This window comes from Rattus norvegicus, chromosome 7, assembly GCF_021556685.1.
Source record: "Rattus norvegicus strain SHRSP/BbbUtx chromosome 7, alternate assembly SHRSP_T2T, whole genome shotgun sequence".
Lineage (NCBI taxonomy): Eukaryota > Metazoa > Chordata > Mammalia > Rodentia > Muridae > Rattus > Rattus norvegicus.
In genome coordinates this window covers 15,067,501-15,087,500 of record NC_141540.1, presented here as the reverse complement: position 1 = coordinate 15,087,500, position 20,000 = coordinate 15,067,501, and the positions used below count along the sequence as shown (strand labels likewise).

The window sequence follows — 20,000 nt, the reverse complement described above, 5'->3', positions numbered from 1 at the left end:
CTGAGCTGGCTGCAGTGTGCTGCAATGTGCTGAACCCCAAGTTAAAACGACCTGTTGTGCGAGTGAATGCACACACACACACACACACACACACATACACACAGCAACTCTCTCTCATATGTATGTGTTGGTTGTTGTTACTGTGCCTGTGAGGCAGAGGGATTGGCTGTCAATATAAGTTGTAGCCACAGGACACCACATGGCCATGGAGGTATACCCCGTCACCTTAGCACTCATGAGGTTGAAGCAGTTGAAGCAGAATGAGGCTAGCCTGAGATACCTGAGATTTTACTTATTTATTTTCTTGAAGATTTATTTATTTATCATTTATAAGTACACTGTCGCTGTCTTCAGACACACCAGAAGAGGGCATCGGATCCCATTATAGATGGTTGTGAGCCACCATGTGGTTGCTGGGATTTGAACTCAGGACCTCTGGAAGAGCAGTCAGTGCTCTTAACCACTGAGCCGTCTCTTCAGCCCACTTATTTATTTTTGAGACAGAGGTATCTCTGTGTAGGCCTGGTTATCCTGGAACTAGCTCTGTAGACCAAGCTGGCCTCCAAATCACAGAGCTCCACTTGCCTCTGTCTCACTGGTGCTGAGATTAAAGGTGTTAGCCACCACCATCCCATTTAAAAAGAAAAAGAGGGCTGGGGATTTAGCTCAGTGGTAGAGCGCTTACCTAGGTACCTAGGAAGCGCAAGGCCCTGGGTTCGGTCCCCAGCTCCAAAAAAAAGAACCAAAAAAAAAAAAAAAAAAGAAAAAGAAAAGACCGAAGTCTTGCTGAGTTTTCATTGACATTCAACAGCATGGATAAAGCTGAAGTGGGGACCGTGAGGGGTACATACCTCTCCATGACACCCTCACTGTCTTGTCTCAGGGAGGAAGTGGGGCTGTGGCCTGCATGGGGCAATACAACGGCCTTTGCCTCCAGCTATAAGTATGGCTGTTGGGTGGGGGTGTAGAGAGCCACGAGAATGCAGCCCACCATGGCTCTCCACCGACCATCCAACCAGACTCTGGCTTCCATGCTGCTGGCCTTGCTCCTGGTCTGTGAGTACAGATGGACACACGTCTGCCCTCCTGCCCTCTCCTCTATCTCCATTGTCTATCCACACACCCGCCAGGATCCCAGGAAAAGACATGAAGATTTATAGTGGCAAGGCCGCTATCAGGAAACTGGGGTTCTAAGGCTGGGGGCAGTCAATGGGAAGGCACTGTGTCTCAAGTCGAGTGACAACCTGGTCTAGGTCCCTTGTCCTTTCTGTTCCTCAGTTTTCCTAGCCAATTTTGTGAGTTCTCATTGAGGGTCTAAGCAGCTTGGGGCTCACTCCTCTGTGTGTCCCAGGTCCAGCACTGGCCTCAGAGATTGTTGGTGGCCGGCCAGCCCAGCCCCATGCTTGGCCCTTCATGGTGTCCCTGCAGCGGCGTGGAGGTCACTTCTGTGGTGCCACACTCATTGCCAGGAACTTCGTCATGTCAGCAGCCCACTGTGTGAATGGCCGGTGAGTTTCCTTCCTTCCCCTCTCAGCCCTTGGTATCCATGTGGGTCAGACCAGGGTCAAGAGGTCAGGTGGGCATTCCCACCCATTCTCCTCCCCTCTCCTCTGTCCATAGAAATTTCCAGTCAGTGCAAGTGGTGCTGGGAGCCCATGACCTGCGGCGACGGGAGCCCACTCGACAAATCTTCTCTGTGCAGCGCATCTTTGAGAACGGCTTTGACCCGTCACGTCTCCTGAATGACATTGTGATTATCCAGGTGGGCCTCCAGTCTGGGAACCTGAGCCTCATGCAAATGTCCTGAGGCTCAGCTTGGGGAACTGCAGAACGGGCTGGGGGACAGGTACACACTGGAGCAACTGCAGGCATCACCCTCTGAGCCACTTCCAGCTCAGCACAGTAGAGAAGAACCATCCCGTGGGGTGGATGTTGAAGACTTAAATGAGATAATATATGGAAAGCTCTGAGCAGTATTCAATCAACAAACTGTTATTTGTGTCTTTCCATACACTGACCCTGCAGCTTGAGGAACTCTGAGGAAATATTCACTTCTTCCTCTAGTTCCTAAATTTTTCCACCACTTGATGGTCAGGTGGGGAGGATTCTTATCAAGTGTGCCCTGTGTGTAACCTCTTGGTGTTCTATGTCTTCCCCCTCCCCCTCTGTTCCCCACTGTAGCTCAATGGCTCAGCTACCATTAACGCCAATGTGCAGGTGGCTGAGCTGCCTGCCCAGGGCCAGGGCGTGGGTAACAGAACTCCGTGTGTGGCCATGGGCTGGGGCAGGTTGGGCACAAACAGACCGTTGCCCAGTGTGCTCCAAGAGCTCAATGTGACAGTGGTGACTAACCTGTGCCGCCGACGTGTGAATGTATGCACTCTGGTGCCACGCCGGCAGGCAGGCATCTGCTTTGTAAGTACCCTTTGCAGCAGCAGGGAGAGTGGTTGGACCCCAGGGAGGACTTCCCAGTGTTGGAGCATGGGTAGGGGAGTGACTAGGGGTCCAGCCTCTGACATTGATGCCTCCACAGGGGGACTCTGGTGGACCCTTGGTCTGTAACAACCTTGTCCAAGGCATTGACTCCTTCATCCGAGGAGGCTGTGGATCTGGATTCTACCCAGATGCCTTCGCCCCTGTGGCTGAGTTTGCAGACTGGATCAATTCCATTATCCGCAGCCATGATGACCGGCCACTTACCAATCCCAAAGACCGAGAGAGAGAGGGCAGGACCAACTAAGGCCCGTCCCCCCGTCCCCCACCATAGACCTCAGGCACCCTCCCCATTTTATCACAATAAAAGCAACCTTTGTTTTGTACACTGAGTCTGATGTCTGCTGCTTTAGAACACAGCCACTGCCTCACATAAGGTTCACCTCCTGGAGACACTGCAGCCAAACTGGGGCCAAAAACCTGACAGGAGTCATGTTCCCCCACTTTGTATAAAAGGATGTCAGTCAGACAGGCCCTCTCTGCTCCCTAAATCCCACATTCAGCTAGCTCTCAGCTTTCAGGAAGTTGAGGCAGGAGGATTCCCAAGAGTTTAAGACAGCCTGGCCTACAGAAAATAAGAAAAAAATAGAGGGGTAGAGAGATGGCTTAGCAGTAGGAGTGTCTGGTGCTCTTGTAGGGGACCTGTTTTCCCATATGGTGGCTCACTACTGCCTACAGGGCCAGTTCCAGGGGACTGGATGCCCTCCTCTGGACAATGTAGGTACCAGCCATACACACATATACTTCATACACATAATTAAGAAAAATAAAGGGGGGCTGGAGAGATGGCTCAGTGGTTAAGAGCACCCGACTGCTCTTCCAGAGGTCATGAGTTCAATTCCCAGCAACCACATGGTGGCTCACAACCATCTGTAAAGAGATCCGATTCCCTCTTCTGGTGTATCTGAAGACAGCTACAGTGTACTTATATATAATAAATGAATAAATCTTTTAAAAAAATGAAAAATAAAGGGGGTTGGGGATTTAGCTCAGTGGTAGAGCGCTTGCCTAGCAAGCGCAAGGCCCTGGGTTTGATCCCCAGCTCCGGAAAAAAAAAAAAAGAAAAAGAAAAAAAAGAAAATAAAATAATAAATAATCTAGGACTGGTGAAGTGGCTTACTGGGTGAATGTGCTTGCCATGAAGCTGAAGGAGAAAATGGACTTCAGCAAGTTCTCTGCACACCTTTCCACACAGTACATAAGTAAAGTATACTGATAAATAAGATAAATAATAAAACTAGCCAAGCAGTAGTGGTACAAACCTTTAACCCCAGCATTTGGTAGACAGGGGCAGATGGATCTCTAAGTTCGAGGCCAGCTTGATCTATAGAATGAGTTCTAGGACAGCCAGGACTACACAGAGAAATCCTGTCTCCAAACAAACATCATGGATGACAATGATGATGATGATGGTGGTGGTGGTAGTAATGGTGGTGGTGGTGGTGATGGTGGTGGTGATGGTGATGGTGGTGGTGGCATTATTCACTTTCCTGTGAGATTGGAGTGGTAGACACCAAAGTTCTGTTCCAGGTGCTCCCTAGATGATCTCTTTTACCTGCCCAACCCTCATCCCTGCACTCTCTCCCACTTCTCTCAGGGCAAGTTCCAAGTCTGTGGAAGTTCGGAGTTGGAGTTGTTTACTAAAGTGTCCCGTGCTGCATGACCCTGGGTGGTTGCCAAATTTTGTTACCATTTCTTAGGTTCCTGTTTTCACAATCTGGTTCTGCCCCAAAGGGCTTCCGATTCTGTTTGAGTCAACAGCCATGGTTTTCCTGGAACTCACTATGTAACCCAGGCTGTCCTCCAACTCACAGAGATTCTTCTGCATCCACCTCCTGAGTGCTGGGGTTGAAAGTGTGTGCCACCTAGGTGGCCTCTGATTTTAATGAGAGTCCTGGGGCTCAAGGTGTCCTGTGGGCAACACATCTACAACATCATGTCACCTCTAAAGAGAGAACTTACTACTCTGACAGGGAGTGGCTGAGCTGTACCCCCAAGCTCCCACCCTCCTTGCTCCAATCTCTTCCCTCTGGAAGCCACTCTAAGGATTAGCTTTTGTGAGGAGTTTGTGACCTAGGATCAGCCAATCAAGACTGGTTAGCATGAGGATCTGATTTTATAGTCAGGGTCCCCATAACAACCGAGGAGAGCCTGGTGAGGATAGATACTGAGCATGGATCAAACCAAACCTGAAGGCAGAATTCACAGGAAATGAAACCTTATGGTGACATGCTGCTTGCTGAGGTGTGAGACCCCACAGCCACAAGAATGAGGACAAAGGACTCAACTGCTCTTCCCCCACTGGCAAGCAAACTTCTCTCCAAGTTGAAGAAGGAAGGGGCAGGGGGGAGTGTTGAAGGAGGAAGGGGGGGAATGGAGGGTGTTACCAGCTGGCCTCCTGTGGCCCCAGTTGCTTCAGACACCATGCTGGAAGGATACTTTCTGGGCCAGGACAATAGGTGGTCCAGCCTCTGCTCTCTACCTATCTTTGGGGTGGGCACAGGTTGGGGTCCTATGCAGGAGGGATTGCCTCCCCCCCTTCCCCGCCCCGCACTGGGCAGGCTCACATAATCCAGAAGGGCTGACGCATGGAGAACTGAGATTCCCCTTCCCTAGTTGGGTCCCTGCCCACAAGGCAGGGCGCAGGAGGCAGTCGCCTGCCCATAAAACAACCCTGAGAGCCTGCTTGGGTCAGTGGTGTCAAAATGCACAGCTCCGTGTACCTCGTGGCTCTGGTGGTCCTGGAGGCGGCTGTATGTGGTGAGTGGAGCAGGGAGGAACAGCAGCTGGACACACAGACAGCAGCCTGTGGGCGGGGTGCACCAGAGGTCCCCTGCAGTGAAACACACCCCTCCCCCCCCTCCAGATTGTGAATCTGTAATCTGAGCCTTCTGGTTTCAGAGGCCCAACAGCAAGAATCTGGATTTGAAATCTGTAGACTTTCTAGAATTAAAGAACTAGAATTCGCCTTAGGGCCAGTGAGAAGAGTCAGCGGGTTAAAGGGCCTGATGACCCATTTGGTGAAGGAAAGTGACCCCTGCAAATTTGTCTTCAGCCTGCTGCAGGCTCACTGTGGTCTTGAGGGGGCGTGAGCCACCCAATAGGCTGCTGAATTTGCAGCCCCTCAGAAATACACTTTACTGAGATGGCTTTTGGATCTGGGGCAACCCGCGGTTGGAGGTGTCTGTGGTCAGAGTGGGCTCTCTTTAGGTGCAGCCCGCCCTAATTCTCACACCCCCTCCCGCATCTCAGTTGCGCAGCCCCGAGGTCGGATTCTGGGTGGCCAGGAGGCCATGGCCCATGCTCGGCCCTACATGGCTTCAGTGCAAGTGAATGGCACGCACGTGTGCGGTGGCACCCTGGTGGATGAGCAGTGGGTGCTGAGCGCCGCGCACTGCATGGATGGAGTGTGAGTGGCAGGGGTGGGGTGGGGGTGGGGCGAGTAGGGCCTCGGGAGGCTGGGACGTGGATCTGAGATGGGCCTTCGTCCTGTCCCCAGGACCAAGGATGAGGTTGTGCAGGTGCTCCTGGGTGCCCACTCCCTGTCCAGTCCTGAACCCTACAAGCATTTGTATGATGTGCAAAGTGTAGTGCTTCACCCGGGCAGCCGGCCTGACAGCGTTGAGGACGACCTCATGCTCTTTAAGGTGAGGAAGCTGGGTCCTTCCTACTCAGAGTCTAGCCTCGAACATTCCTGCTGCACCGGAATCCCTGTCCACCACCCCAGTCCAGCTTAGATCCCATTTCTTGATCTCATCTCCTACTCTGACATTCTGTTCCTCCCACTCTTAGCTCTCCCACAATGCCTCACTGGGTCCCCATGTGAGACCCCTGCCCTTGCAACGCGAGGACCGGGAGGTGAAACCCGGCACGCTCTGCGATGTGGCCGGTTGGGGCGTGGTCACTCATGCGGGACGCAGGCCCGATGTCCTGCAGCAACTGACAGTGTCAATCATGGACCGGAACACCTGCAATCTGCGCACGTACCATGATGGGGCAATCACCAAGAACATGATGTGTGCAGAGAGCAACCGCAGGGACACTTGCAGGGTGAGGGGCACAGCCTGGGTCACGTGGTGTGGGTGGGTGGAGTTGAGGGACTGTGGAGGCTACTGAGGGGCGTGGGTTGCGGGAAGGGCGGAGTTCGGGAATCTCAGGAACTTTTTTGCTGGCTATTGGGTGGGCATGTCACTTGTGGCCCCGCCCCACAGGGCGACTCCGGCGGTCCTCTGGTGTGCGGGGATGCGGTCGAAGCTGTGGTTACGTGGGGATCTCGAGTCTGTGGCAACCGGAGAAAGCCAGGTGTCTTTACCCGCGTGGCAACCTACGTGCCGTGGATTGAAAACGTTCTGAGTGGTAACGTGAGTGTTAACGTGACGGCCTGAGGGGACACCGGAGACCGTGACTCACAATAAATGCATGCATCTAAGCCGTGTGCATCTTTATTGAGTGCCTACTGCATACACACCCAGGGGGCTGAAGGCGGGTGGTTCCACGCTCGGCCACACGGAGGCGCGCGTCCTCCTTTTAAAACCGTGAGGCGGGGCTCACTCCTACCCAACTGAGGTTCTGTTACACCCCGGACTGTTGTCTTGGCTCAGACAGGTCTTGAACTTGGCTAAGACGCTCTTAAGTTGAATCCTACCACATAAACACTAAAATGGGAAACCGAGGCACAGAGCAAAGACTGGATTCCAAACCAGAGCCTATACTGGTTCACTGAAGAGGGGGTCCACACAGGCTGAACTCCGTGGGCAACAATGGGCAGGACCCAAACCCTGTGCCTTTCTACCAGGAGAACAGGACACTGAGGCAAAGGGAGTCTTCCAGCTTCTTGTAGGTATTGGAGACTGAGGTCCTGAGAAGTGAAGCCACTTGTGAGACCCTGCTGCGAAAGATGTTAGAATCCTGTGTCTGGATTTTGTTTCTGCTAGGCAGGTTCGGCTGGGAATCCTCTTTATGAACAAGCATTTATTGAGCACTAACGGTGTGCTGCCACCAGGCTCGGGGAGAGAAACAGCCACAGACATGGCAGGCCCCAGCTATGCTCTCTCGGGAAGTTAGTATTTTAATACCACGTGTCCCACAATCCTCTAAACAAAGGAGCCTGTGCCACTACTCATGCTCACATCCAGGCATGGTCAGCACCGAGGGGACAGACGGGCAGCCTTACAGGACTGGTGAGGAGGACAGGAGCCTATGCAGGGGGTGGACCCCCACGCCTGCCACCACAGTGGCCATGTTTCCAGCTACAGGTCAGGAAGTCAGGCTTGTGCACGGCCAGGATGCTGCAACACCAGGCTGCTTGGTGGCTTCTGTTGGCAGAGGCAGTGCTCTAGGGGCAGCAGTGGGCAGGGTGAAGGGAAGTCACAAACCCCTCGAGGGGTATACCAGTCTCCCAGGGGTTCACCAGTCTCCCAGGCACCCGCCTGCCTATTCCAGCACTGGGTAGACAGGACAGTCTGGTGTTCAAGGTCGTCCTCGGTGGCATAATAAAATGTTAGGGAAAGGGCTGGAGAGATGGCTCAGTGGTTAAGAGCACCAACTGCTCTTCCCAAGGTCCTGAGTTCAAATCCCAGCAACCACATGGTGGCTCACAACCATCTGAAATGAGTCTGATGCCCTCTTCTGGTGTGTCTGAAGATAGCGACAGTGTAATCATAATATATAATAAATAAATAAAATGTTAAAAAAAATGTTGGGGAAAAGGTGGTTCTAAATTGGGGTACCCAACCTGGCCCTGTTGCCTTGTCTGGCTGTGGCTCACTCACAGTGATGTGGGGTACAGTGAGAATTCTGGGTTGTGGTTTCTTTAGAAAAACAGAAATAATGTTTTAGTCTCAGATGTGGGGCTGCTTTGGCCCGTCCACAGCAGCTGACTGGTTTGCCTCCTGCTCTAGCAGAGGCCTGGTCTTGCCAGCTGTGGACATTTGTGTGATTGTGTGACATCTGGATTCTGGGGACTTTTCAGAGGGCACGTAAATGCTAGGTGGCTGGTGGCTGGTGGCGAGTGAGTTGCTGGCTGTTGAGTAGTCCTGTGCAAAGAAGTTAGACTTCACGATGGCAAAGGTCAAACTCCCCCAAGGGACTCACTCAATGCTTTTCCACAGGAAGTAGTGTAACAACAACGTTACCCCTTTTCCCTATTAGTGGTAGGGGTTGAAAGGGTAGAAGAAAGCAGCAGCCACAAACAGCAGCGCCCCCCGTGGAGGAGGCCATTGCCCTGCGCTAGCCTGGCCTCCCGAAGCTGCAGGGACATGCCTGAAGGCAGGACCCCTCCTCTGGGGACCAACAGCAAAGGCCACAGACACCAGGAGATGGAGGCCAGCAGTCACTCAGCTTCCCTATTTGTGGGCATCTCAGCAAGAGGTGGGCAGTGATGGGGACTACGGTGACAGCATAAGCCTGGGGTACAAGAGAACTTTATTGGGCTAGTCTTCCCCTCCCATAGGTCCCAAAGGGAAACTGAGGCAGATACCCCAATCAGGACAGGGGCATATGGGCTGTGGTGTTTTAAAGGATGAACACAGAGCAGCCCAGCTCCTTCAAGCTGGGCTGGATAAAACCATGGGACTGGAGACGCACACGCCCCGAGAAGGGGCAGACCCAGGCTGCTGCCGGTGCCAGTGCCCCAGTGAGGATGTCAATGTTTCATCACAGACAGTCCCCTGCATCTGTTCAGAGAGTGGCTGTACATACGCAGACTGGCGGGCTGTGGCTCAGGAACAGCTGAGAGGCACTCTCCGCCACAGCCCACCACACAGGCAATTCTTGATCCACCGCTGTTCCCACTGTTTCACAGCAGTTGTCTTGTTGGGTGACTTCAGCATGGTGACACAGCCACACCTGGGGAACCAGGGACTGTTGCCTGTACTGTGGGGGAGACGGTATGCCCCCAGACCCTAGCCTGCTCAAGCCAGGTAGGACACAAGGCCACAACCAAGGCCCTCCCCAAGCCCCTACCCCACAGATCGCAGGCTGTCTTGTGTGCCCAGGAGGGAAGCGGAGGCCCCTGGCCATGGCTGGCAGCTCTCACCTGGTGCAGGCTTTGCACTCCTCGGTGGGGTAGGCACCCAGGTGTAGCCTCCGAAGGTGGTCGATCTTGGGCTGCCCAGGGGCCCTGGGGATGAGAGGGGAGGGAGGGGCGTGGGACCTGGGTCAGCCAGGCAGCCGAGGGTGGCTTCTGGTGTGTGACCCTTGGGGCTCAACCATAAGAAACAGCTGATGGCTTTTTCCTGGTGAGATAGGGCTTGTGCTTCCAGAACCTTCCAAATGTGGCTGATGGGACAGTGGACACACAGGAGGGGTTAATGGCTTTGCTGTGGGAGGGGCGTGGCAGTCCTTTATCTGTAAATGCTGGCCTGGAACGAGTGAGGGCTCCATTACAGCTTGGGCACATCAGTGGGAGGGAAGAAAATGGATTCTACACGCAGAGGTGTGAGTCAGAGGTGGAGGCTGGTGGGTCAGATTCCTCCCACACAGCAGGTATGAGGCCAGCCTGGGCTACAGGGCGAGTTCCAGGCTGCCAGGGCAACCCTCTGTCAAAAACTAACAAAAACCATCTCTACACACAGAGCGAAGCTAGAGTACAAAGACCCGATGAAGCAGAAGGTGGTTAGGGGAGACACCAGGCCCTAGAAGTTGCAGGAGTCTCTGTAGGAGAGAGCCTCAAGGGAAGCTGTGGTGTGGAGACCTTCCGGGGCGGGGCGGCACGTGCGGGGCGGGGGGGGGTGAGGGAGGCGGGGCAGCACGTGCGTGCGGGGGATGAGGAAGGATGAGTGGGCAGTGCATACCTGGTGAGGCCGTCCAGCTGCAGGATGGAGGTGCTGCTGGGCAGGGTGGGTGCCCTGCCGAAGCGCAGGCGCAAGGGCTGTTTGGGCTGCAGGCGACTGACCAGGCCGTCACTGGCAGGAAGCCAGTCCAGGCTGGGGACCAGCAGCTGGCTGGGCAGCAGGCAGCATTCGTCCACCAAGCCCTCATCGGGCTCACTGGCTGGGCCTTCGTCACGGCCTGTGGGGAGGGTCAGGGGTCACTACACTGATATGACCGAGTGGTACCCACTACAGCATCCCTGGGGCTCTGTCCTCAGACGTCCTAACTGAATGAGGGGTGTGCACCCTAGGATCAAGGGCTTAAATTCTGGAGGTAGGCTGAGGGAAGATGCTAGCAGGGGGCACTGTAATGCCTTACAGCAAATCCACAGCTTGGTGAGCAGCCGGAAGAGCAGGGACATGCTGTCCTGGGTGTCTGAGGTGGCTGTATAGACGGGCAGGCAACTGGGCTTCAGTAGGCCCCATATTCGGATGACAACCATCAATTCCCGCAGCATACCCAGTGAGGCACCATCCCGGAGGAAGCTGTGGCCCGGCCTCAGTGCGGAGCCCTGTAGGTGGGGACACTGGGGGTGAGGGCAGGATGTGAGCAGCCCCCAACTATGGTATGGGTCAGTCACAGCTAGCCCTCGAACCTTGGTGAAGTCAGGGGACACATGTGACTTCAGCACAGGGCCATGGCTGGCAGAGTCGGGGAGGCCAGAACTGTGCTCAGCACCCTATAGACCGAGACACAGAAAAAGGCCAGTCCAGCGTCTGCGCTGCTCCCAGCCTGACCCTGGCTGACCTCCTACAGAACCAAAGAAGCCAGGGGCTGGACTTATGACCCTGCAGCCTGAGGCTTTTGAAGCTTAGAAGCCTCAAATGACCCGGGGACAGACAGGAAGATGGAGTCACTTTTTGACGGCTCCCATAGACAGACAGGAGCTGTGGGGTGTAGCTAGTGCTACCTTAGTGAGAAACAAAGACAGCAGCTCACTGACATATAGGCTAGGACTGGGAGACTGGAGGGGAAACTCCGGGGGCGGGGCTGAGCTCCGAGGCTCCACCTGGTTGGGCAGGCTGCCCAGTGGGCGGGGCCGAGACAGGGGCGGGGCTCCACCTGGTTGGGCAGGCTGACCAGGAGGTAGAGCACGAAGTCTCCCACCCATTGTAGCAACTGCTGCAGCGCCTGCAAAGTGTTCATGTCTAGAACAAACTCTTCTGTCTTCAGGTTGATCATGACTTTGTCGATGTCTGTGGGGACAGTGAAAGGTGCTAAGGGAACACAGGGGAAATCTTGGCTCTAAAACCCCCACGGGTCCCCGGGGGTGGTTCCTGCCCATGCTGGACAAAAGACAGTGGGTCTCAACCACCTGCGTTCAGGACAGCCGGAAGTCACCACTACAGCTCTACAAGGACTATCACTCACCTGCGAAAAGGCAAGTGCTATACCACAAGCTAACCCTAGGTCACTCAGAAAAACACTATTTTTTTTTTTTGGAGGCAGGACCTCGTGTACCCGAGGCTGGCCGCTAACTTGTAGACTTGGACACCTTTGTTTATGCCAGACAGGTGCTCTACCACCAGGCCACACCTCAGACCCCAGGCTGGGTCGGGGCTGAGTGCCTCTCCAGGACCCACCTCAGGGGCTGCTTCTGGATTAAATGGTGACTATGACCCTTGCTTTGGGAAGGCTGCACACCCACCAACATCGGTGATCTTGGCACAGATCTCGGCCAGGCGGTCTCCAGGGCTCTTGTCAGGGGTGTTGAGGAAGTGTGGGCGCAGCAGCGACTTGAGGGTGGACGTGATAGCCATGAGGAACAGCTTGGTGTGGTAGTCACACACACGAGCCACGGTGCAGGGTGACAGCTTGCACAGCGAGGCCTTCATGGCTAAGATCCGGGTGGAGAGGACCTTGGGAGGGGGTGGCACAGCAGTGACTGGAAGGTCTGGCCAGTTAGGGGCTCTCGCACCCAGGTCCCGGGAGCAAGGGATTATGGGAAAGGGCCACTTGGCTGGGACCCTCCCCAGGTGGGCTACCTCTGGCTCCCCTCTTTGTGATTCAGTGGATACAAGTCCAAGTCCCCAGGAGGGTGACAGTGACCAGTTATGAGTCCCCCACATGCTATGATGTGCTCTCCACTCTTGGGGAGCAGTCCTGACTAACCCCAAATCATGATCCTCCTGCCCCAGCCTCTGGCTGCAGGCTCCACAAGCCTAGTACCCCTCCACTGCCCCACTCACTCTGAGGTCAGCAATAGGACAGGCAGCACCTATGACCCCACAGAAAGAAGGGGCAGGTGACTCTGGGGATGGTTCAAGTAGAAGCCGTAGTGGCTCACACATGACCCGCCCACCTGTTGCAGGGCAGGCTTCTGGCGTGTGTACTCCTCGTGCAGCCGCTCCACCAGGCTCTGCACCATGCCTGGCTGCACGTGGAGCAGGATGTCCCACCAGTCGTAGCCAGTCACCATGCAGTACTCCAGCAGGAACAGCAGATGCTGCAGGGCCAGCTTGGGCTCCAGCGCGTGGCCCAGGGACGGAGAGATGCGCAGCATGCTGAGCTGAGGGAGGCTATGCATAAGGGATGCACCTCCCCTTCGCCAGCTGCCCTCCCACTCCCTTCCTTTCCCCTCCCCTCCCCTTCCTATCCCAACCGTCCCTCCCTGACCCTCCCCGTCAGCAAGCTCACCTTCCCGTGGTTATCGATGCCCACCAGGGCCAGCGAAGTCCAGGACAGCTGCATGGCCTTGAAGTGTACAGCGGGGCCTGTGGTGCGTGGGCGCTTCAGGGCAGGCTCATCCAGAGAGCGTGGGGCCGAGCTGTAGAATACAGCCATGGTCTGAAGGGATAGCCGATGCACCATGTGCACGCTGCCGTCCTGGAAGGCCAGCGCCAAGCCTGGGGGTAAAGGTGTACAGTCAGGGTCTCTCCTCTTGGTGACCTAAAAACCAGAGAGCCCCAGGCTCCCTCCCAGAATATTCCTCAGGCTTGGCCACCTGACCCCCACCTTTAGTGCATTCTCCCTGTCATACAGGAGAGAGCCAGGAAAACAAGAACCTAGGCACACAGAAGCAACCCCACCTCATAGCTGAGCAGCTGGCTAGAGAAGGCACCTGACTGACTTACAAGCAGGGCCTTGAGGGAACTGAACCCAGGATCATATATAATATAATTAATACAATATAATATACCTTAGTGATTATCTGTCTCAGCAACAGGATTTCACAGTGTTCCTGTCTCTGATAATTAGCTGTAGCTCTTTACATATTAAGGAGCGTGGTTTTCTATTAATTGGCTAAAGCTGTGTACGTCTTAAGGAATATAACTTGTTAATCAGCTACAACGCTACATAATAGGGAATGCAGCTTTTTATTAACTGGCCACAGCTCTTTATATATTAAGGAGCACAGCTATTTGGCAACTTTCTGGACCCTTATCACACTTAACACAACATGAGACAAGGAACCCTTAACACTCAGAATCCACCCCACCCCCACCCCTGACACACACAGATCCAGGTGCTGTGCCCACTGCTCCTGGGTCTAACGTACCAAGGCCTGGATAGAACTGGGTGTCACTGGCCACCTTGAGGTCAGTGTTGGTGAGTGAGATGGGCAGTTTCGGCAGTGCCACAGCTGATACACGGTCCAGGTCATTGGTGGCTGACAGGATCCGCCACTTGAGGATCATGGGCTGTTTGTCACCAACTGAACAGTTGGGGACAGGAAAAGGAGAGGTGTGGGAGGGTGTAACAGAAAGGTGAGCTCTACCTCAGGGAAGCAGGGCCACCCGTCCTAATTCAGGAAGAGGACTCTGGGCAGCAAGCACTCCTCCCTTAGCCAGTAGGACCCAGTCTTGGCGTTTCTCTTTCCTATTTGAAACAGGATCTCAGAGGCCTGCTGGCTCTCTATGTAGCCCAGGCTAGCCTTAAACCTTCCTGCTTCCTGCCCAGGGGTTGGGGATTTAGCTCAGTGGTAGAACGCTTGCCTAGCAAGCGCAAGACCCTGGGGTCAGTCCCCAGCTCTGGAAAAAAAAGAAAAGAAAAAAAAAAAAAAAAAAAAACCTTCCTGCCCAGCCTGCATGAGGAGGTGGGTTATCTATTCAGTCCCCATCTTTGAAACTGGTCCTGACCCCACAGGGAGCCCCAGCAAGTAAAACCCTCAAGGGGAAACTGAGGCTAGAGTGTTTAGAGCAGTCAGTGCTTCCTTGCACGGAGGCTGCTCTCTCACAAGGGACACAGAGAGCAGTGGGCGAGAGGTGCACACCTGTCATGCCAGCTTACCAGAGGCAGAGGCAGGAGGATGGCTCAGAGTTGATGTCAGAGAGGGTGGGCTAGAGTTCAAGACTTTTTTCAAAACTCAAAGGAATGAACAAACAAAGGGAACACAGAAGTCAGGGGCCAATGGCAGCCAGGCTGGTGCCCAGGGCATCTTAGCCACACCCCTGGCTTGACCACATCCAGCTTGTCACCATGGTCACACCTCAGCTTGGGTAGCCATGGCTGCCAAGCACCACCCACTGGGCATCTGTGGGAGGTGCTCGCGCACGTGTGTGTGTGTGTGTGTGTGTGTGTGTGTGTGTGTGTGTGTGTGTGTGTGTGTGTGTGTGTGTAGGGGGTTGGTGTGGGGCTGCCCACTATCACCAGTGAGCCCAGATTGTCTGGTGACTCACAGCCATCTGCAGGAGACACAGCGGGGATGCTATTCACATTTAATTACTTGCTGGCCACAAAGGGCAGTTTACTGTAACTGCAGCACGGGCCTCTTGAGGCCACTTAGGTCCTCTAGCAATCTCCACAGCAACAGGGTCCGCACCCTCCCTCCAGCCTCACTTCTTTCTGTATTGTGGGGAAGGTTATGCAGGGCTGAGCCAGGGCACTGCGGGGCAGCCTCAGTAGCTATCCCCTGGGCAGTCACCATTTGTAAGCAAGTGTCCTGTGGAGTGCTGTCCTGCGTGGTCTTGGTAAAGATGCTCCACTCCACTCAACTCCAGCCTTCTCTCTGACCTGGATTTCTAGATGATTCCATGGCTTTCAAAGTAAAATGCCTCCCTTAGTTGTGGGTGCCCCTCCAAGGCTCAGCCCTTGGTTGCTGGCCCCCTGCCCCAGGGCCTATGCATTGTGTGTGTGTGTGTGTGTGTGTGTGTGTGTGTGTGTGTATGTGTAGTGTGTGGTGTGTGTGTAGTGTGTGAGTGTGTGTGTGTAGGTAGTGTGTGAGTGTGTGTGTGTATGGTGTGTGTGTAGTGTATGAGTGTGTGTGTGTGGTGTGTGTATGGTGTGTGTGTAGTGTATGAGTGTGTGTGTGTGTAGTGTGTGAGTGTGTGAGTGTAGTGTGTGTGTAGTGTATGAGTGTGTGTGTGTGTAGTGTGTGTGTATGAGTGTGTGTGTGTAGTGTGTGTGTGTGTGTGTGTGTGTAGTGTGTGTTCATTCCCAGGCTGTCCTTACCAGGGCTCTGGAGCCTTAGTTTCCTACTCTAGGCAAGAAGCCAACAGCCCCCGGGACTGTGGAAGGTAAATTAACAGGCCACACCTTTAATACTAGGGCTCAGGAGGCAGAGGCATGTAGCCAGCCTTTGCTACTTTGTGGGTTCTTCTTTTTGCCACCCCCACTCCCATTTCAGTCCTATCACTAGATAGGAGAGAAACGAGAGAGGTGAGAGAGAAAGAGAGCCTTGAACGGAATTTCTTTCCTTTCTTGTTTCTTCTTTGAGCACAACTGCTAACAAACCACAACCAACCCCAGCTCTCAGAGCCCTGGCATGTATGCACCCTCTGAAAAGTTCCCAGAATTCCAAATGTCACCCAATCTTAGAAATTACCTGCAGCTAACAAAACCACGCCTCTGCTAGAGCATATCATAGTCAGCATAAATCATAGTCAGCTGCTGTGGACATCTGAAGCAGCCCCACATCTCACTCCTGGGCTTACAACAAGATAACAGTTCCGTGTTTGTGTTTTTAAAGAATCCCAAATCCCAGAATTCTCATCGCAGAGGCAGGTGGAGTTCTGTGCATTCAAGGCCAGCCAGGGACACAGAATGAGACCCTGTCTGAACCCCAATAGCCATGAGTAAAGCCCTGAGCTTCCCTCAGGAGGGAACCCTGAACGACTCACCCACAGGCGAGATCTGCTGGAAGATGTTGTTCACAGGAAGGCCCTCTTTCCGAAGGGACCAGCACTCCACTAGGCTGCTGGTCTGGCTGGATGCACACAGGAGCACCTGAGGGTGGGGCTCAGTGAGGGGGTGTCTCCTGGAGCACCCACCTCCCGTGTATCCTCTGGTGATGGCTCCACACAGGACTGTCAGCACAAATGTGCCATGGCTTTCAAGAGGTTTGCGGCTGTGTGATTTTACAAAGCCGGACAACCCTTTGACCAGTGGACAGGTCACAACAAGACATGTCCCCAGATAGGCCACCTTCTGTGGTAGCTGGAACTTAGGAAAGGGGATTTACCTGCATCCTCCAGACCTGGTTTCACCACGGAAGGTGAGGCAGGAGGGCAAGAGGCAGATGGAGGAAGGCACCCCTAGCCAAAGGACGCTGACGCTCCCTGGGCGACCAGCAGGAACCTTCCCTGCTCCCACCAGGTCCGTCAGATTCTGACCCCACCACAGGACATGGCTGGCTGAGCTGAAGACGACACCACAGCTCACCTGCTCAGACATGTCTCTCGCCAGGAACTTGAGGTGTGTGATGGCGGGGAACCGGTCCTTGCGGTTGGGGTCGGTGGTGCAGCGCATAAACAGCGAGGGCAGGATCTCCGTGTCGATGCGGCACTTCTCGCTCACCACGCTCACGCACACCTTGTAGAACTTCACGGGCGATGCACTGCTGCCGTCCGCAGCGGCCACAACGATGTTCCCACCGCCTGTGAAGGCGATGTCGGCCAGTGCCACTCGGCCACGCAGCCGGCACAGGCTCTCCGTGGACGTCAGCACCTGCCCACTGGGCTTCAGGAGGGACACAGTGACCAGGCCGCTGACTGTCACCGCAATCCAACCCTCCATTGGCTTGCCACCAAACAGCGTGAGAGACGGGGAGAATTTCACCCGGGAGAACTTTTCTCCGAAGCTGGAGGCACCAGACTGAGAAGGGGAAATAGGAGGAAGGGCTTGCTCAGCTTCTTGGGGGCTGCCTTCTGTGACCAACCCCCAAAGAGCAACAATGTAGCAAGAGCACTGCATGAATGGGGGGTACCCTGACCTCAGTCTCCTCTTCTATAGTATGCAAGCATTAGCGTTTTTCTCAGGGGACTATAGGAGTACTTTAAGTTTCTCTGTAGTGACCTCACAGCCTTTGTCTCTGCAGCAGAGGCAGCAAGATGGCTATGGCACTGACTGTGGTGCAGGGGGCAGTGTGTATTTTCTGTGGAGTGCTGCCTCAGTGCCAGCTACTCCTCTTTACAGTCTCTAATTCCAAATTGATGTAATTTACATACAAAACATACCTTGTTTGTTTGAGACAGTGTACATAGCCCAGGCTAGACTCAAAGTTATCGTCTTGCCTCAGCCTTCCAAATTCTGGGATGACAGGCATGCACTATCACTATCATAACCGGCTCAATAAAACTTTTTTGTTACTGTTTTCTCTGTGTAGCCCTTGCTGCCCTAGAACTTGCTCTGTAGACTGGGCTGGTCTCAAACTCAGAGATCCACTTGCTCTGCCTCCTGGGTAGAGTACTGGGGTGGGTCATCACTGCCCAGCTAATACAATTTTCACATTAATTTTTTAAAGATTTATAGCTGGGTGGTGGTGGCACACACCTTTAATCCTATCACTCAAGAGGTAGAGGCAGGCAGATCTCTGAGTTTGAATGTAGCCCAGTCTACAGAGCAAGTTCTAGGACAGCCTGGGCTACACTGAGAAACCCTGTCTTAAAAACCAGAACGACGACAGCAAAAGATGAGTTGCATTTACCCTGGGTTGAGGTGTCTGTGGGTGTCAGAGAAAGGTGTAGGGTCCTCAAGTGGGAACTTCTAGTTCTTTGGAAAGTTAGTTATGGCAAATGATGTTTGGATGGAGCAAACAGGAGAAAGGATGTCTCGCTAAAGCAGACACGGGGGAAAGGATGATTTGCTATAGCAAACATGGTAAAGAACCCACAATGAAGGAGTAGAACTATGACCTCACAGACAGTGGGAGACGGGCACTGAGCTGTGGTTTGATTTGCTCTGCCTCACGATTCTTCACTAAAGACACGCATGCATTAGTTTACCTTACATGGCATCCTTGAGCTCAATGCTGTGGTAACGCTGTCACTGAGAGAAAGTCAGCCAAGAACTACTCCTGAGGTTCCTGGTGTTTTTCTTCAGGATTGAACTACAGCTGCTGGTTCGTGCCTGGTGTCTGCCTGCTAAGTCCTATTTGGTGTTTGCTGCGGGACTGAACCACTGCTAGCTCACCCTCAAAGAGCTACTGCTCATCAGGTCCACTTCCCCCATAGCCTAACAGCTTTTCTCTTCCGCTGCCTCTGCTGGGCTAGAGGACTAGGTTGCAAAGAGCTTATGCCCACGGAGTCCCTTGGAGCTGGAGTTACAGATGGCTGTGAGTCGCCATGGAGGGGCTGGGAATGTACCCAGGTCCTCTGCAGGAGCAGCTGGTACTCCTACCACTGAGCCACCTACCTCTCTAGCCCTTACATTAAATTTGGAGAACAAGTATCACTGTGTAGCCCTGGCTGCCCTGGACCTGGATATGTAGACCAGGCTGGTCTTGAGCTCAGAGAGAGCTGTCTGCCTCCTAAGTACTAGAATTGGGGATGAGAGGCAATGTGAAAGCCATTAGGCTCCAAAAACCTGTAGCAATCATGGAACTGAATTTTGGTTGTGCTTCCTGACCCACAGGCTGCCACTTCCCCTCCCTTACTAAGGGAAAAGGACTTAGAGTCCAACTCTGTCCCCGCTCCTAAGTGGCTGAACTCCAGAATATAGACAGACAGGAGGATTCTGGGGTCTGAGGATGTTTGTAAGACAGCACTGCAGACGCAGACATCTGTTAAACAGACTCCCTGTCCAGGGGCCATAGCTGAAAGGGAGGCTCAGGGTTAGAGGCTCTCGGGGACAGCAGTAACCCACAGGTACTCACAGCACATGCCAGCCCCTGGTTCCGTTCCATGTACCCCTTGGTCCCCCAGTGGTACACTCACCTTCTCTACGTGCAGTGCCAGTTTCACCCCGTTATGCAGCCAGGACAGAGCCACGATGGGGTCCCCTTCCACCTGGCTGCCCACGGAGCTCTCCCAGCTGTTGGCCAGGTGGTCAGCCATGCTCCAACATTTGATCTGCCCGTCAGCATCGGCAGACAGGAGCCGGGACCCTGTGATGAAAGAGCTGTGTCAGGAGCCCTTCTGATGGGCAGGTAAACTGCTCGGTGTCCCCTCCCCACTCTGGACTCCCAGTGGGCAGTGGCTGTCCCCAGGCTCCAGACTTAGGACTGATGACTGAGGAAGGTGGCATATGCTGTCCTGGGCTTTGGATTGAGAGCAAACCTCATGGCCTCACCTGACTGGTCCCATTCCAGGCAGGTGATGGCCTCACTGTGGCCAGAGCTGACAGAGTGCACTTCCCAGGGATGTTCTGTGTCAAGGATATGAATCATGTGTGTGAGGTCTGCAGGAAAGAGAACACTGAGGTCAGTGTGGTCCACAGTGCCCATGATTCCCACCCCCATTGCCCCTCTCCTATAACAC

General features: G+C 54.0%; 3 protein-coding genes across 25 annotated transcripts in view; 2 read left to right on the top strand and 1 right to left on the bottom strand.

Annotated features, from left to right (window-relative positions):
- The first annotated feature begins 969 nt into the window (after window positions 1-969).
- On the top strand, window positions 970-2,818 carry Elane (elastase, neutrophil expressed). Its single transcript, NM_001106767.1, has 5 exons — window positions 970-1,056; window positions 1,352-1,508; window positions 1,621-1,762; window positions 2,182-2,415; window positions 2,534-2,818. Exons 1-5 carry the CDS (start codon window positions 981-983, stop codon window positions 2,738-2,740), a joined length of 816 nt encoding a protein of 271 aa, NP_001100237.1. The 5' UTR covers window positions 970-980; the 3' UTR covers window positions 2,741-2,818.
- A 2,380-nt stretch (window positions 2,819-5,198) lies between these two features.
- Window positions 5,199-6,922, top strand: Cfd (complement factor D). Its single transcript, NM_001077642.1, has 5 exons — window positions 5,199-5,253; window positions 5,746-5,902; window positions 5,993-6,140; window positions 6,286-6,543; window positions 6,705-6,922. The coding sequence occupies exons 1-5, from the start codon at window positions 5,199-5,201 to the stop codon at window positions 6,876-6,878; spliced, it is 792 nt and encodes a 263-aa protein (NP_001071110.1). The 3' UTR covers window positions 6,879-6,922.
- Window positions 6,923-8,897: 1,975 nt separating this feature from the next.
- Med16 (mediator complex subunit 16) overlaps window positions 8,898-20,000 on the bottom strand; it is a 12,497-nt gene continuing 1,394 nt past the window's right edge. For 6 of the 23 annotated variants that reach the window (XM_087556202.1, XM_087556201.1, XM_087556196.1 and 3 more), the window contains exons 3-16: window positions 19,813-19,920; window positions 19,458-19,627; window positions 16,966-17,397; window positions 16,425-16,530; window positions 13,865-14,020; window positions 13,003-13,211; window positions 12,668-12,874; window positions 12,014-12,224; window positions 11,428-11,561; window positions 10,961-11,044; window positions 10,684-10,876; window positions 10,287-10,503; window positions 9,530-9,613; window positions 8,900-9,339 (exon numbers count right to left, since the gene is read on the bottom strand). In XM_087556202.1, the coding sequence (XP_087412328.1) occupies window positions 9,213-9,339; window positions 9,530-9,613; window positions 10,287-10,503; window positions 10,684-10,876; window positions 10,961-11,044; window positions 11,428-11,561; window positions 12,014-12,224; window positions 12,668-12,874; window positions 13,003-13,211; window positions 13,865-14,020; window positions 16,425-16,530; window positions 16,966-17,397; window positions 19,458-19,627; window positions 19,813-19,920 (2,438 nt within the window). In that variant the 3' untranslated portion in view covers window positions 8,900-9,212. 23 annotated transcript variants of the gene reach the window in all.

What these genes read in the sequence shown, in the direction of transcription:
- Elane (NM_001106767.1), top strand. Translation starts at nt 981, where the DNA reads ATGCAGCCCACCATGGCTCTCCACCGACCATCCAACCAGACTCTGGCT. An exon ending in GCCCACTGTGTGAATGGCCG is followed by an intron (nt 1,509 to 1,620) that starts GTGAGTTTCCTT and finishes CTCTGTCCATAG; the next exon opens with AAATTTCCAGTCAGTGCAAG. An exon ending in GGCAGGCAGGCATCTGCTTT is followed by an intron (nt 2,416 to 2,533) that starts GTAAGTACCCTT and finishes ATGCCTCCACAG; the next exon opens with GGGGACTCTGGTGGACCCTT.
- Cfd (NM_001077642.1), top strand. Translation starts at nt 5,199, where the DNA reads ATGCACAGCTCCGTGTACCTCGTGGCTCTGGTGGTCCTGGAGGCGGCT. An exon ending in CCTGGAGGCGGCTGTATGTG is followed by an intron (nt 5,254 to 5,745) that starts GTGAGTGGAGCA and finishes CCCGCATCTCAG; the next exon opens with TTGCGCAGCCCCGAGGTCGG. An exon ending in GCGCACTGCATGGATGGAGT is followed by an intron (nt 5,903 to 5,992) that starts GTGAGTGGCAGG and finishes TCCTGTCCCCAG; the next exon opens with GACCAAGGATGAGGTTGTGC.